General features: G+C 43.6%; 1 protein-coding gene across 1 annotated transcript; it reads left to right on the top strand.

The window, feature by feature from the left end:
• Nucleotides 1-4018: 4018 nt before the first annotated feature.
• On the top strand, nt 4019-8571 carry LOC112892250 (GDSL esterase/lipase At1g28570-like). Its single transcript, XM_025959389.1, has 5 exons — nt 4019-4438; nt 5417-5626; nt 6088-6236; nt 6317-6593; nt 7837-8571. The coding sequence occupies exons 1-5, from the start codon at nt 4177-4179 to the stop codon at nt 8139-8141; spliced, it is 1203 nt and encodes a 400-aa protein (XP_025815174.1). The 5' UTR covers nt 4019-4176; the 3' UTR covers nt 8142-8571.
• The last annotated feature ends 8140 nt before the right edge of the window (nt 8572-16711 follow it).

Below are 16711 nucleotides of genomic sequence, written 5' to 3'. Positions count from 1 at the left end.
CGTGGCGCGCGCGGTCAACTCGATTGATCCGCGCGAGGGCGGGGCGGTGGCCGTCACTGTTCGTTCCTGCCACTAGGATGAAGGGATGGTACGATCCCGGCGCACGCGCCCTAGTCCATCCCTTGGCCTTTTTCGAAATCAAATCAGCAATTTACCCCATGATTTGTCCCGTCTCTACCAGTACGGCGTGGTCCATCGCAGGGGGGCCTCGCGCTAGTCGTGTGCACATACGCACGCGTGACCCGGTGCTGATGGAATGGAATGCGAACCACGGCGCCGGCCGGCGGCCAACGGGAACGGACGGAGCAGCCCGGCCGGGCACGAATCGGAACCGGAGCATGAGACGCTTTTGGTATGGTCGGACCCAACCATAGTTTAGGGACAACGAGAGAGAGAGAGAGAGAGAGAGATGTGGAAGTGTAGGGATCACGCACGGTAGCTTCGAGGTCCCAATTTTCTTTTTTCCAGTTTGGTGTGGGGGCAGCGGATCCGGTCACGCTCACACGCGCTCGAGGATCCTGTGTCCCTGGGCCCTCACGGTCCCCTAAATTCTAAAACCGCCGCGTCCAACGACACCTGTGCACTGCCCGCGCTACCGCCTACCGGATCCGGCGGCCGGGGCGAATCATCAGAACGCCCTAGCTATTCCCCTGCGATCCGGCGACGCCCGCGGCGTGGCCTGGCTTCTGGTGAGTCCCCACTGCCTTTTCCTCTCGCCGCGTCGGCGTCGCCAGCAGGAGTACAGGACTAGTGCTGCACGGTCGACCGACCTGCCTCTCGAACGCCGCACAAGCGGGCACGCACACTGTGCACCCCGGTACGTCCCCCGTGTTGTCCGATCCCCCGGCCGGCGCTGGGATCGGGAGGCGCAGGATCCGTGTGGCCCCATGCCAACACTGCACCAGCACGGTTTCCTCGTGCCTGCTCTGGCCTGGCCTGGCCGACGACGTCGTTGCCGTCGAAACGCCGGCCCGAGGGCACCGCGGGCAGCCGAACCCGGTGCTCTCTTGCTTGTTGAGCATGTAAAGTTTTAATGGATTCTTCTATCCGGCAGCTTTCGTTTCTTCTTCTTCATCTTCTCCCCAGACCCAGGGGCTACTATCAAGGTGTCCGGTAAAATTAGCACGCATTTCTGCGGAAGTCGTAGCATTGATTTCGACTGCTTACGTCGTGGGTTCACCAGGAATGCTCCGGCCGGCGGCGGTTGTATTCTTTTGACCCGCGAATTTTGACTAGGCAGTACGCATCACGCGCATGACTCCAAATCATATTAGTACTACTATTTTATTTACAACTTAATTTAAAGCCAGGAAACATAATTTCATACAAGACATTTTGAATTCCGACCGGATTATATAAAGGTGAGCTATTCGAATTTTAGCCTTGAAGCAATGCTCCCTCCATCCCATATAAAAACTGCTCGTTCTGAAAATTTCAGACGTATTACTGGTAGTAGAAAATTTCAGACATATTACCCCTAATTAACTGTAGCAGTTGTGATTGAACATCGCGCTGTTTATTTGATTCCCTACATTCTCAATAAATGCAAATGCATTGGAACCTAAAAAAATAACATCTACTTAAGCATTTGATTGGCTCCATACCCTTCTCTATGCAATTATTTTTTATTTGATATTGCTTTAATATAATGTAAAAGAACACTCTTTGTTGGATAAAATTTAAAGGCTAACCGAACAATCTTTATGCGACGACGAAGGCGACGGAGGGAGTATTCTTGAATTTTCTTCAGGCTCATGTCATTTACTCGCCCACTCTTTTTGGGCCAACACGAATCGGACTCCGCTTTTACGTCCAAAACATGCAAATATAGCACACTGATTCAATAAGGTTTTCAATCAGTGTCTCGCTGCAACTATGCAACGATCAGTCACTCACACGATTCCAAGCTCACCATTCATTTCTTATCCGCGTGTTTCTTGTTGATGGTGACAAAGAAGAAGGCCCACTAGTAGTTTGTGATTTGTATAAAAAAACCTGGACCCCTCTAAGAAAAAAGATCTTCTTTGCTTTGTACAGTATTAAGAGGAAATGAAAAGTCTATTTTACTCCCCTCAACAATTCACTTTGTCCACTTAACCCCCTAAACAAAATTTTAGGCTCAAGCTACTACCCCAAACTATTTCAATTGGTACAATCTACCCTTAATGAGATTTCTCCTTTTTATTTCTCCACTTACAAATGGAATTTAAACTTTAAATTTTGCAATGTAACTTATAATATGATGGCCTATACTAGAAAAATACATTATAATTTTTTTCATGAATATTTTTCATGCAGAATTGTATTCTTGTGATAAATTTCGTGTTAAATATTTCCAAATTATGAAAATAACCATGAAAAATTCTTAATGTATTTTTTAACATATGACATCATGTTCTCTATCCACTCATAAAATTTGAACTTAAAATTCAATTCGTACGTGGAGAAAAAAAAGAGAAATATCATTAGAGGGTAGATTGGACTAATTGGAATTATTGGGGGAGTAAATTGAGCTTAAATTTTGCTCAGAGGATTAAGCGGACAAAGTGAATTGTTGAAGGGAGTAATATAGACTTTTTTCAAGAGGAAACCCTCAAACCACAAAGACCGTGAAGATTGGCTTCTCGTGCGGGAGTCGTCCGTAGTCTGTAGGATAGAGGCACAGAGCACACAACTACACAATTAGAAGGATTACACGGATAGCGATTTTTTCATGCAAGATTTAGTGTTCGAACCCCTAGGCAGTAGTCTCCCAACAGGAGAAACTTTGGTTTGTGATTTGTATGGTTGTTGAAAATTAGAGTATAAATAATTTGGAATTTTGTACGATTTTTTTATGGAGCAAAATAGTTCCCGACAAAATCACACGATTCAAATGTGTCTAACTTTAAACATCCAATACGTAGCTTATTTTGCTGCCTATCACTAGGAGTGCCGGCCAGCCATTCACTACCAATCATCCTTTTTTGAGAGATGAAGGGGGATGAGATCTCCCATCATTCGATACAAACTAGGATGACAATGATGCTACAAGAGCAACCATATTCAATTAATGGTCTCTGCATGATTTGCACTAGTGGTGTTGGCTGAATGGAGGTGCAGTATTATTATGGTCACAAATCGTATCGTAGATTGCAGAGCTACCGTGGCAGCTGGTACCCTATTAACATGTGGTTACACCAATATGGTCTAAACCACGTGTGGGACACAAAAGTAAAAGAAAAAAAATCGAAACACCGTTGACCTGGTAGTGTACACTCCAAATCATAGGAAGGTCATTGCGAGCTTGGGATGTATATTGATGTGCACTCCCGACTATGGAAGGCCGTTCGCCCTAGTTCCCTACGCAAAAGGGGGGCGTTTGGAGCTGGAAGCAGCAGGATAACCGAGGCGGACAACCAGGAAACCGTCGGGTTGGCAGCGGCGAACACGCACCACGAACACGAAGGACACGCCCAAAAGATAAGAAAAGAAAAGAAAACTCCTCGGCGAGCTCGTGCAGCAGATGGCGCGATCCGATCCACCCAAACCCGGAAGGAAACGCCGAATCGAAATCGCCCGTTTGCTTTGGCCGCATCCCAACCCCTGGGGGCTGCGGCGCGCATGACGTCTCGTGGCAACAGAAAAAACCAGACGCCCCCGGCCGCCGCGGCGGAAAGCGCCAGCAGCGAGGGCGGAGAACCCGACCGCGCCGAGCCGAGCGCCGGAGCCCCGGGTGGACAGACCTGCTGGCGCTGGAGGCGGAGCTCGCCGCGCGGCCAACCGCCGGCCGCCACGAGGCACGGGCCCGCGACCCGGGTGTGGGCCCGGAAGGATAAAGGCAAAACAAAAAAACAAAGAAAGGAGGGAAGCAGGAGAAATCAATCCCAGAGGCCCTAAAAAAACGAGGCATGGAAGAAATTAAAAAAGAAGAAAACATTTTCCGAAATCGGGGGAGCAAACTGCAAAGCGTGTGTGGGGGAGATATTAATGGATGGATCCGTCCCTTTAAAACCGCGCCCCCCTCGCCCTCGTCTTCCTCCTCCTCCTCCTCCTCGTTCCCCTCCCCACCCACACACTCTCTCTCTCTCCCACATGTCAACGGCCCTCCCCTACGACTCCGTCCGCGCCCCCAGCTCCCGGGCCTAGTTACGAGCCGCCCTCCGCTCCGGATCGGCGCGGCCCGCCGCTCTCGCCATGGCATTTCCGTCGCGGGTGGCTCTGCTCGTCGCGGGGGTGGTGGTGGTGCTGGCGGCGGCGGCTGCGGCGGAAGGGGGAGGGAGCGTGTGCTTCCGCCGGGTGTTCAGCTTCGGGGACTCGCTCACGGACACCGGCAACTTCCTGCTCTCCGTGCCGGAGGACTTCCCGGACCCCGCGCGGAACCTCCCCTACGGACAGACCTTCTTCGGCCGCCCATCCGGACGCTACTCCGACGGCCGCAACCTGCTCGACTTCTTCGGTAACCTCCGCCCGCCGCCCGCCCCCGCTCCCGTTGCGTTCCGTGTCGGTTGTCGCGCGCTTGCTCCTTCTCGCCCTCGTCCTGATTAGTGGGGACGGAATCTCCAGGCCCTTTCCGTGCGAATTAAAACGTGCTACTCCGTGGATTTCACCCCTACGGTAGTAGTAAGATTTAGAAGGAGCTGGCGGTGTATTTCTCGTGTCCAACTCTGCCTAAATAGATTGATTAGCTTCCTCTTCGCTTCCTGTCTTGCCGCGTACTCGTCCACCGTATGATGACAGGGGATGGGGGCCCTTTGATTTTTCTTCACGCGATGGACTTGCCATCGATTCTTTTTAGGAGCCGCCACGAGTGCCGTGGTGGCGAGGCAAATATACTATTTCCACTTCAGCTATTACTTTTTTTTGGCCCCTCTGTCACCAGCAAGAACATGTTGCTGCTATTGAGGTTGGGAATTCGTCAACTGGGGGTTTCCACTAAACCGTCTTGTAGTTGTAGATGGAAATGTTCATCTGGGGTCCAATAACTGTTTTGTATGCACATGGGAGAACATGCTTGGTTTCAGAATATACCCATGTATCATGAATTATAAGCAGCTACAAACCATGTATCTGCCTTTTTTAATGTTATATGCTTATATATATAGCTAAATTGGGAAATTTGAAAAATGTGGGAAGAAACATTCAAGGGCATATACCCAGCTTATGTAGGGTGTATCAGCACAAGTTAGTTGCCTCCCCGAGTTTTCCCCAACCACTAGACACTGGTGGCATCATGTTGTTGAACTAGCACACAATTGGTAGCTCCAACTACCAGTTCAATTGGTGGCAATCACATCATCACGTGGTCAACACTTGCATATCAGCCTTTCGTTGCCCAGTTCTCCCTACTGTCTTGGGCTTCTTCATGATTCCGCATCTGATCACTTGCTGTGGCCTAACCTGTTTCTTGACATGTTTGTTGTCTTGTTATGTGCAGCGGAAGCATTTGGACTGCCATTCGTGCCGCCGTACCTTGGCGGTGGGGACTTCCAATATGGTGCAAACTTTGCGGTCGGCGGGGCCACTGCCCTCAAAGGTTCGTTCTTCCGGGAACGTGGCGTGGAGCCTACATGGACGCCACACTCCCTTGATGAGCAGATGCAATGGTTCAAGAAGCTTCTCCCATCGATTGCGCCGTCAGAGACAGGTATGTGCCTCCCTTAGTTATTTGAATAGTGGCAATTAAATAGTGCCAGGCATGCTGAAAGATGTGCTGTCTGACTGGCCAACTGAGTGTTTGTTGACAGCTACTGTTTTCAACATGAGCAAGCACTGTGTTTTGCTTTGCTACGGATAGGTTGAGATCTACTGTTTTTAACTTGAGCAAGCACTGTGTTTTTGAGAGCTACTGTTTTCAACTTGAACAAGCACATAGGTTGAGATCATGTTTGTTTTGACCACCAAGAAATATGTTACAAACTTTTATTGATTTTCAGAGCAAAGCTGAAAATATTGACTGAGTTTTGAAACGGATGTCATCCCTCAAAAATTTATGAGAATCGACACAGTGTTCCATATATGCTGTCACCGAATTAGTATCATTCCATTGTATGATTCACATGGTGCATAATTTGGAACATACAGCCACTGAATTATGTACTTGTGCAGAACACAGTGATATAATGTCCAATTCGCTTTTCTTTGTGGGAGAGGTCGGTGGAAATGATTACAACCATCTAATTGTGAGGGGCAAATCTCTTGATGAGCTACATGAGCTTGTTCCAAATGTTGTTGGTGCCATAAGCTCAGCCATCACGGTATGACCATGTGTCTCTTTTCATTCATGTGACTTTCCGAACCTTTGTGTTTTTACATTAAAAATATGCATGAATTTCAGGAGCTTATAAGTCTTGGAGCAAAGAAATTAGTTGTTCCAGGGAACTTTCCAATAGGTTGTGTCCCATTATATCTTGCGATCTTCCCAAGCCAAAAAGAGGATTACTATGATGAACAAACAGGCTGCATTAAGTGGCTCAATGAATTTGCCGAGTACCATAATAGGATGCTTCAGGAGGAGTTGGAGAGGCTCAGGAATCTTCACCCTGATGTGACCATCATTTATGCTGATTATTATGGCGCTTCATTGAACATATTCCGTGCCCCACTCCAGTTTGGTGAGTAACGCTTCAAAACAAACCAAAACATGAAATATAAATGATGTTGACTTTCTGCTCCAAGGGATAACTGCCCCTATTATATCAGCTGGGACATAAAAAATGTTGCAAAACTCCTGAAAAACATATTCGCTTGTGCAAAGATGTTATGTCACATACCAAAAAGAGGCGGTCTAGCATGTACCTTTTTATTATATATTCTTGTTCTGTATGTTCTTTTCTGTTTTGCAAGTGCTACCATATTTTTTTATTTAAATTTACAAATGTCCAAATGGGCCGTATATACATGTTTTTTCTTAAAGTTTTTTGGTATATTCAAAGATTCTAGTGATCATTCAAACGGTTTTTCTCAGAACACAAAACATATTTCTAAAATGTTTAGGGTCTTTGATCATTTATTGTTGGTCTGGTTGATTTACATTAGCCTTAGTTTTAACCTTCAGGTTGAATCTAGACTGTTATATTTAGTTCATGAATGAGCTTCAATTAAGGAAGAACTGATGGTTAATGGTTATAAACAGATAGATATGATAGTTTGACTCTACTCAAGTGGTAGAACCTACCTTTTTTGCGTGTGGTTAGAGCCATCAGTTAATGATATGCAAGCTTTACGAAGTCTGACTTATCATATTTTTCTGGATATAAAAGTATAAAACGAGCCTCTAAATTGTATAATGTGGATAATGTTATCATCATTTTGTTGATTAACATATAACTGGAAGACTAAGCAAATGCTTAGACTGAACGAACTGCTTTGCCTGTGCTAGATTGAAGGTCAAATGCTTAGTTTCCTGAACTACCACCATTGTTCCATTGCTTGTCTATCCAGTCTGATACCTACAGGCAAACTTTGAATTAAACTTAGAACTATTCTGCAGTTAACTCTTTCTTACTTATGCTTAGCTCTCATTACAGTGGCACCTTAACTAAAATAGTTGCAAATCATCCCATGTTGATTAGAATCTGACCCTACTTCTGGTATCTCTTATTCAACATAAATTTCACTGTTATATAGTAATTCACCATCCTCTATGTTTGTTTATTTTCTGTTACCTACACCTATGGAACATACCTAGGCATCCACATGCTATGTAAATGAATGATGCCTCTGAAGCTCAATTTATCCAAAAGGCTGCACCATTGCAGCAGAAGTAATAAATGTAGAGAAGCACAATTAGTGACAGAAAAAATGCTGTTCTATTTACATTTACTGTGCACTAAGCAACTACTAATTCTGTTGCAGGCTTCACAGTCCCACTGAACGCATGCTGTGGAAGTGATGCTCCTTATAATTGTTCCCCATCGATATTGTGTGGACGTCCTGGATCTACAGTGTGCTCTGACCCTTCAAAGTACATCTCATGGGATGGTCTACACTTCACTGAGGCGAGTTACAAAGTTGTCATTCAAGGAGTACTAGGGGGTTATGCCATTCCTCCTCTTTCAGAAACTTGCAAGGGTGGAGAATACAAAGTCTCCCAACTTCACCAATGTACAGATAATCCAACAAACACTGTAACATACGATGCTTTGAGCTCTTTTATTTGATCTGCTGAGCTCAAGTGCATTTAGAGTTCTGGTAAGAAAAAAGATGTGCTTTAGAGTTATAATGAGCAGTATAGATGTTGCAGGGCCCTGCATCCTGGACACTTCTCAAAGTTGAGAAGAAGTCCTGTGATCCGGAATGTAGTACGTCGATTCACGTTGCTGCTGTAAGAAGGGAAAAAAGAAAGGAGATTTTGTAGTGCAGAAATTCACATCGTTGACTGCATTGCTTTGCTCTACTACTTTTTTAGCAGCTTACTGTGACAGGAAATGGAAGGGGAAACACAAGATTACAGTCTCTGCAACTGGTAATACTCTAGGAAACTAGATTTGCGATTTAGTTCCTGAGGGCAATGTATGCACCACTATGTATGGGATCAGTTGCCTTTTAACAGATACAAGCATATAATACCCGTAGCTTGGCATTCTCTCACTTGATTCATCATGCACTGTTTAAGTTGAAAACCAAATTCCAGGATCTCTAGCATTCAATTAGAGATTTACAGTTCAGATTTCTCTGTAACAATGTTGCCATTATCTAAGAGTTAATAACCTAAACCAATCCTGTTGTTATTATCCAATAATGTGGCCACTGGGATGGTTTAAACACTTCCCGGATGTGTCAAAGCATGATTCGCTGAGGTGCGCAGAATTTACTTCTGGTTGTAAGATCACACTATTCTGCTGAAATGGCCCAATTCACAAGGAAACAACTACTTCAATTACGCTTGGAATTGGAAGGAACTACTGCAAATATTCTGTCAGATTCTTAAGAAAAGGAGTCCATTGGAAGGTGGATCTTTATCAATGTAAAAGGTAATCATATATATGGACATCTATGTTTTGCACCTATTGTTCAGAGCACAGATAAACTTTGAACTACTAATTCCTTGCAGCAAAGAATGAACTTGCTTGTGTGCCCGGTCCATATTCCTGGGTAAAATGGCAGTTGACATTACAAGGATGACCTGGAATCAATTTAGATCTGAAAATGAAAATATTCAACGGGACATGACTTTCTCACAACGTTACAAATTCGACTTGCTTATCTACCATTGAGACAAGCCTCTTCGAAATTTTGTAGATGAGAGGTTTAGATAATAGCAACTAACTGCATGTTGAAATGACCAGCAGAACAAAGGCAGCCGTTCATTGCAGTGGCCTGAATATCTTCTGAGTTTTTGTTTGTACTAGTGGAGATATACTTGCCATAGACACGTGTTTAACGTTAAATTGTTTAAAAATGATTGGATGCATCGAACTACTACTAAAAAACCTCATTTGTTGCATGATGGAATAACCAATTATATTTGCTATCTAAAAGTCTAAAAGGAAGCAACATTTAGTATGACAACCCTTGATTAAATGGCGAGGGACGAGGGACGAGGTGAGCCAGCGCTAATAGGAAGGAATGTCTAGCCTAGTTTGTTACCAATGGGAGTTTACATGAGTTTATCTGGAGCAGCTTCTCAGCCTTTTTCCGATGGTAACTTTCCCACCTCTTTGCATTTAACTGCGCTTTCTTATCACTTGGCAGGCTTGCGCACTTCTCCCTTACCTTTTGCCACTTAGCTTCCCTTTTGATAAGTGGAATCACCTGCAATTGTAAAAGAACCATGAATATATCATTTGTTTATTAATCACAACCATGAAGCACGAAACTTATAATAACAATTTACTAAAAGAAGGCATGAGAAAAAAGATACCATCATCAACATTATGGATAACAGGCTCCTCATGTAATTGCTGCTTACGACGATTCAACGTGTTTGTGAATCTTCAAATGGTCGACGGCCATCCATTGCTAGGAAATATTCAACTAATCAAAATATACCATTTGCGTAGAGCCATAACAAAAAAAAAACTACATGGATCATGGATCTCTATAAACACATAAACCTAAAATACATAGTTTCCTATAAGCAACATAATAAAAAAATATATCAAAATTTAAATGAGAACAACATCTTACATCTAGTAGTTTCAGCAAAGAGCTCCATCTTTCATCATCAATATGAAATACAGGGCAGGTTGATTGGCGACCTGGTGCAACGGTAGCGAGCAGCATGCTAGAGGCGCCTATCGTGAGGATCAACACAGGGTGTCCAAGTAAACATTCGAATGCATGAATGCAAGCAAGAAAAATATCAATAAAATATGTGAATGGATAACAGAACCTTGCCTCTACAATTTTTTGTGCACCATTGCATCCAGCAATGAAATGACCAACGCAGCTTAATTCGCACCTCTAGGGCTGGCTTCTAGTGGGACAGGGGCACTGGTGACCTCCAGAACAACGGGTGCTGGTGCTAACGACCATGCCATGTGCGATGTTAGGAGGGGCAACGTAAAACTGCTATCACAATAATATTGCAACATAAAACTGCTATCACAACAAACATTGCAACATGGGCAGGAGGCGAACCTAGCGTTGGATGCGATGTTCCATTGGATGGCTTCCGATTGGCGGAGAGATTCTATCTTGGAAGAAGAAATCAGATGGTAGCAGCTTCTTGGCGTGGCAATGGCATAATAGGGTGAATGATTAATTCTAGAGGTGTATGGCTTTATAGGTGCAATGATGGAAGGCAGGAAGACATCATACTTTTGAAAAGGCTTCCTATGGCAACCAGGGCACCTACAATTAGCCCCTTGATAGGGATATCTTGATTTAGTATGGAAGGAATTTATGCTACTTAATTTATACTCCTCCATTTATACTACTCTATTTCCTATTTGTCCGTATGAGTGATTCATAAGTAAGGAAAGAAATATTCATAAGTCGAGTTTGTGCATAAGGAAAGAAATATGCGGGATCAATTTCTCCCTTAATTTTGCGTATCTGCAATTAGCCCCTTAATTGATTGATAGGGATATCTTGATTTATTTAGTATGGAAAGAATTTACAATACTTAATTTATGCCCTCCATTTATACTACTCTATTTTCTATTTGTGCATAAGGAAAGAAATATGTGGTATCAATTTTCTCCCTTAATTTTGCCTGTGAGGGTGCACCACGCGGCTGGTACACCGAGTGGGTATGTAGAAGGATTTGGTGAAAAAAATTTAGCTTTTGGATAGAAACATTTTCCTTCTATCTTTCACGGGTCGATGTCTGTAGAGGCAGTTCAGCCCATTCCGTGATTCTCACGCGCCGTTGTCGTAGGACGAGGTCGTGCGAGCGGCGAACCGTGCCACCGATGAGGTGCGCAAGAGAGAGAGCGAGAGCGAGCGAGAGAGAGAGAGAGAGATCACCAGGATCTTGTTGTTCCTCTTCCCTGTGTATGGTCCCCCCGGTGCTGTAGATGATGACAGGGGTATCCCTATGCCGCTCCCTTGTGCAACGTGCGTCGTGCGCCTCAATAGGGCGGGTGGCGCGGGCCCTAGCATGTTTGGTGGGAAACGTGCGCTCCGACAAGACGGGCGGCATGAGCCCCCAGTGAAGTGGCTTGACCCCGGCGCGGACAGCTGGGGCTCGCCGTAATGGCTTGTCCCCTCCGAAGGTCACGTTGAGGCGCACCCTTACCTGTCCTTGCGCCAGAGTTCTGACCTCTGGCGCGGCTTGTCATTTCGTGAGACCTTGAGGGCCTCACGTCTCTAGGGTGGGTACGGCCGAGTCCGCACCCTTAGGGTCGGGTGAAATAGAACTCCTCCTACGGGTCGAATGAGACTGAGCCCGTGCCATCAGGGTTGGTCGAGGCAGAGCCTCTCTCATAGGGGTCGGGTGAGACCGAGCCCGTGCCCTTAGGGTCGGGCGAGGTGGCTCGTGCCCTTCATCTAGGCCTGGTGCTGGGTCATCGGTGCCCCTTTACCGAATGGACCGTCTGTGGCCACGTGATAGCCTGGTTAGGTTGAGCCGTATAGTTCGGGAGAGTTAATATGTAATTAACTTCTTAAGTAACATTCTTTCGGGAATCTGTAATATTCGCCCCCATCAATTGTAGTATATAGCAAAATACATAAAAAAGTGAATCTTGTACATTAAAGCTATTTGGACCTATAGAATATAAAAAAATATAAAACACATATTGCAGTACAATTTTATATTAAGAGCGTGTTAACATCAATGTATGGCTCTTCCACACTAGCATATCATACAACTCAAGTCTTACTTTGAGATTTGCACACCCTTAAACATTATATATACTGCAACATGCTAGGCATATTTTTTTTCTTATTGTATAGGTCACAATAGCCTTAGGGTTAAAGTTTCACCTTCTTTGGATGTGTTTTCTTATATTTTGTGATTTAATCTATTTTTAAAATAAATTTAAAAATTATTTCTAGGGGCGGGTGGGGGGCATTACCCGCAACTATTTCCAAGGGCGGGTGAAGCCCCCACCCAATGAATTTTCAGGGGGGAACCTCACCGGTCCGTGAAAATAATTTTTTAACACATAATAAAATATAAAATTTGTACCCTAAGTCTATTGCGACCTATAGAACATAAAAAAATATGCAACACATATTTTAGTACAAATTTATATTTAGTGTGTGTTAACATCAATGTATGACTCATGTGCTCTCTTATGATCCAATCATCTAAGCGTCCATTATTTTCTGCACGAATCATGCTCAAGTGTTCATTGAGTAAATGTGTCATTATCATGAGGTGCTGCAAGATTCTATAATGTGCTTGTTGCACACCTTTGAAATCCTTATCGATGAAGGATTTCCTCCTAACTAGGCCAACCCCTTCCAACCTCCCTAAAAAGCATGGAACAGGCAAACCAATGCCTACTTTATCCGTCAAGTAACCTAGGCAACACTCGATGATTTCCTCAGTACCGTATCCCTTGATCATGGACCCCTCAGGATATGCATGATTCAGTATGTACCGGTTTAGAATGGATATGAAACACTCATATGTCCACATTTCGTGTAGATAAAGTGGACCAAGAGTTTGTATTTGGTCAATCATGTGAATCATTAGGTTCCGTTATATCAAAATATCCCGGAGGGAAACACATCTCGAGATGCGCCATAGTCTCCCTAATAAATTTTTGCAGATCTTGCAATTCATCTTCGTCGATCACCTTTTGAGAAATCTTGTTGAAGATATAACACAACCGAGTGATTATCATCTTAACATATACTGGCTTGATTGCTCTGATTGCAATAGGGAGGAACACCGTCAGCAACAAATGACAATGGTGACAATTATAGTCGCATAGCGAGAGGTCTTTTATCAAGACTAGTTTCCTTATGTTTGATGAGAAATGACTTGGGACTCTAATCCCCCGTAAGCTCTCGCATATTGCTTTCTTCTCATCATGTGTCAAGTTGTAGCTAGCCGAGAGAAGTTCATATCTTCCATTCCTTTGATCCATAGGGTGAAGATCTTCTCTTATATTCATGGCTACCAGGTCTTGACGTGACTTCAGATATCCTTTATCTCGGCTGATGTCTCCAGAGGTAGCCCAATTGTGTTACCAAACATATTCTTCTTTAGGTACATACCATCGATTGCATGGTGGACCTCATGATCCGCCCAATACGGCAAGTACTTGTAGAAGATGGAGTGTTTCTTGAATGGTACGCTATTGATAGGTGCCTTGTCTCTATTTCTCTTCTTCCCATCTTTCGTCATCTTACCATAGGTGACTTGGATAGTCCCGACCATTTCAAAAATATAGTGCCCGTCTCATTTTACTAGAGCAGAATGTAATTCAATCTTGCTATCAAAAAAATTGTAGAACGTCTTACTTTGGTACCGATGTCCTTCCACCAAGAAGCGTCTGTACCCAAGGTAAACTACATTTTTAGAATCTTCTAGAAAAGATGATACGGTGTCATCCACACAGACCGTGCCTCCTGTCGTACCTTTGACCTATCCTAAAAGGATAAATAGAGCCTGGTAATCATGGATGGTGACGAAGATAATGGCTCTTAGATTAAAGTGCTGCTGTGTAAAACCATCAACGACATTGATACCTTCCTTCCATAGAGTTTCCATCACTTGCATCAGAGGCTCAAGAAAAACATTTATATCGATGCCAAGATGCTTGGAGCCTTGTATAAGGATCGATAGCAAAAATACTTTCTCTTCTAGCACAACCATGTAGGCAGGTTTGTACATCATCAAGATTCCTGGCCATATGCTATGAGTGCTAATCCTTTCACCAAATGGATTCATTCCATTTGTACTCAACGCAAACCGAATATTACTCAGGACCTTTCCAAATTTCAGATAATACTGCTCATCGAATCTCATCCATAGGTGAGCATCAGCTGGATATCGAAGCTTTCTGTAACCCTTCTTGCGCTTATCTGAATCCCACCACCACATCAGTTCAGCATTCTTTAGGTTAGAGAAGAAATGCCTCATGCGATCAGCAACTGGGAGGTATCACATAACCATCGTAGAAATTCTGCTCTACTTCTCAGAAATACCTAAAGTAGCGTCTGCTGGCTCAACAGGCTCAACAGAGGCAATACTATTCCTTGCACTCTTTCTCTTCCTTTTATTCCTGACGCCTGGACCTTGAATGTTGCCACCACAATAACCAAAATTATTTTTTATCGACTTGCAGAATAAAAATGGCATTTGTCCAAGTCTTTGAAAGTATCTCCACGATACAAAATACAATAATTTGGACATGCATGAACCTTTTTCCACACCTATCGTGAACGGACTTAAAAGCTTCTTTGCTCGATAAGTGTTGGTGAGCACTTTATTTGACTTTGAAAGCAACCAAGCCAACATGCGCAGAAGATCATTGAAACTACTATATGACCAACTACACCTAGCCTTTGAAGTTAGCAGCTTGAGTATGAAATGAAGTACCATCCAGTGTTTCAGATATCCCTTTGATTGCTCGTATATATTTTACTCCGCTGATTTTTTCACCATCTCAAAGTTTGTTAACCCCTTTGCACTACCAACCAATAGCTCTGCTTTGGTGTGGCGCAACAACCGACTAAAGAAATCACCGTCATCAAGTTCGTCGTCACTACCATCATCACAACCACCATCGATGGGTCCCTCGCCGACACCATCACCATCATCATCGGTGACACCCTCACAAAAATTATCATAAGCATCAAACAAGTTATCAACCTCGATGTCTTCTATGATTTCATCAAGCGGATTCTATGTCGAAGAGGGTGCTTTCTTGCCATGATACGTCCAGAGTGTAATTCTCAATAAGACCATCCACCAACACATGCGATCTGATTATAGTTATGCTGCTGAATACTTTCATATTCTTGTATATTTTGCATGGGCAAGATATCTTCTGTGTCTTCTCATTTCTTCCGTGGTTTTCCATAGCTTGAATGTATTTATTAAGTTCTCCACAGAAATAGGCATCCATCCTTCATGCTTTGTACATTCGTGTCATATCCATCTCTGAAAATCAAGAGATAATTTAAATGGTTTAAAACAAGCTCTTCAATAATTTTGAAAATATATACCTTTATATACACGTAGATATGCATGTGTGTAAATTTATACTTAGAAATGAGGCTAAACCATAAAGATCGGATCCAAATGATTATATAATCTTATTCTCTTGCTAAAATAACATGACTGTATCCAAAAGTTTGAAGCAAATGGTGCCCTAAATGGCCATAAATATATATAATTTTATAGATGCGTAGATATTGGAAAATTTTAATTTAACATGGTAAAAATAGAAAAAATTCAAAACCCAACCTATTATTGAACAACTAAATTTTGTGGAAAAAACTATCATGCATGTGTATAAATATAGAAAAGAAACAAAGCTTCTTCTTCTCTCTTTCATGGATCAAGGAATTTGTTTACTTAGGAATGAAGCTAAAACATAAAGATTGAACCCAAGTGATTACATAATCTCGTTCTCCTACTAAAATAACTTAACGCCATCCAAAAGTTTGAGACAAATGGAGCCGAAATGGTAAATCCACACCATGGAGATCTAGATCTAGCTAGAGGCAAGAGAGCTCCATTTGAGTCTTAAAACTATCTAAAAAGTTTAGAAAAGATATAGGATTAGCATCAACATACCTCCTAGAGCTCCCAACTCAAAGGAAATGAAGTTTAAAACCTCTCCTCCCCTTTTATCTTTTTTTGAATTTTTGGACAGCACCTCCCCCTAGCGAGCAATGGGCTGTCGGGAGGAGGAAGAAGGCTTGTGCCCAGATTTTTATGGCGGGTGATGGTGCCACCCGCCCCTAAAAATGCATTTCCAGGGATAGGTGGCGCCATCACCCGCCCCTGAAAATGAGCTCCGGACGGGTGATGGCGCCACCCGCCTCTGCAAATCGCATCTTTGGGGGCGGGTGACGCCATCACCCGCTCTTAAAAATGGAGCTCATTTTCAGCGACGGGTGATAGCGTCGCTCGCCCTAAAGATGCATTTTCAAAGGCCGGTCTGCTGTTAATACCGTTTTTTAGAAACGGAGTATATTTTGACCCGCCCTTTAAAAAAGAATGGAATGGTGCTTAAAATTATTTTTTTAGTAGCGGAAGTATCGGCGTGCGGGTGGTATGGTGGCTGGGGTTGGCAACTAACGAGCATAAAACAGGGGCGGAGCTGAACCTTTTTGTCGGGGTCAGCTGACCCGGATGAAATTTCGCAAGCTCATC

This window comes from Panicum hallii, chromosome 5 (assembly GCF_002211085.1).
Source record: "Panicum hallii strain FIL2 chromosome 5, PHallii_v3.1, whole genome shotgun sequence".
In the NCBI taxonomy this organism is placed as follows: Eukaryota; Viridiplantae; Streptophyta; class Magnoliopsida; order Poales; family Poaceae; genus Panicum; species Panicum hallii.
Note: the sequence above shows the minus strand (reverse complement) of the source record. Positions and strands in the feature narration are given on the sequence as shown.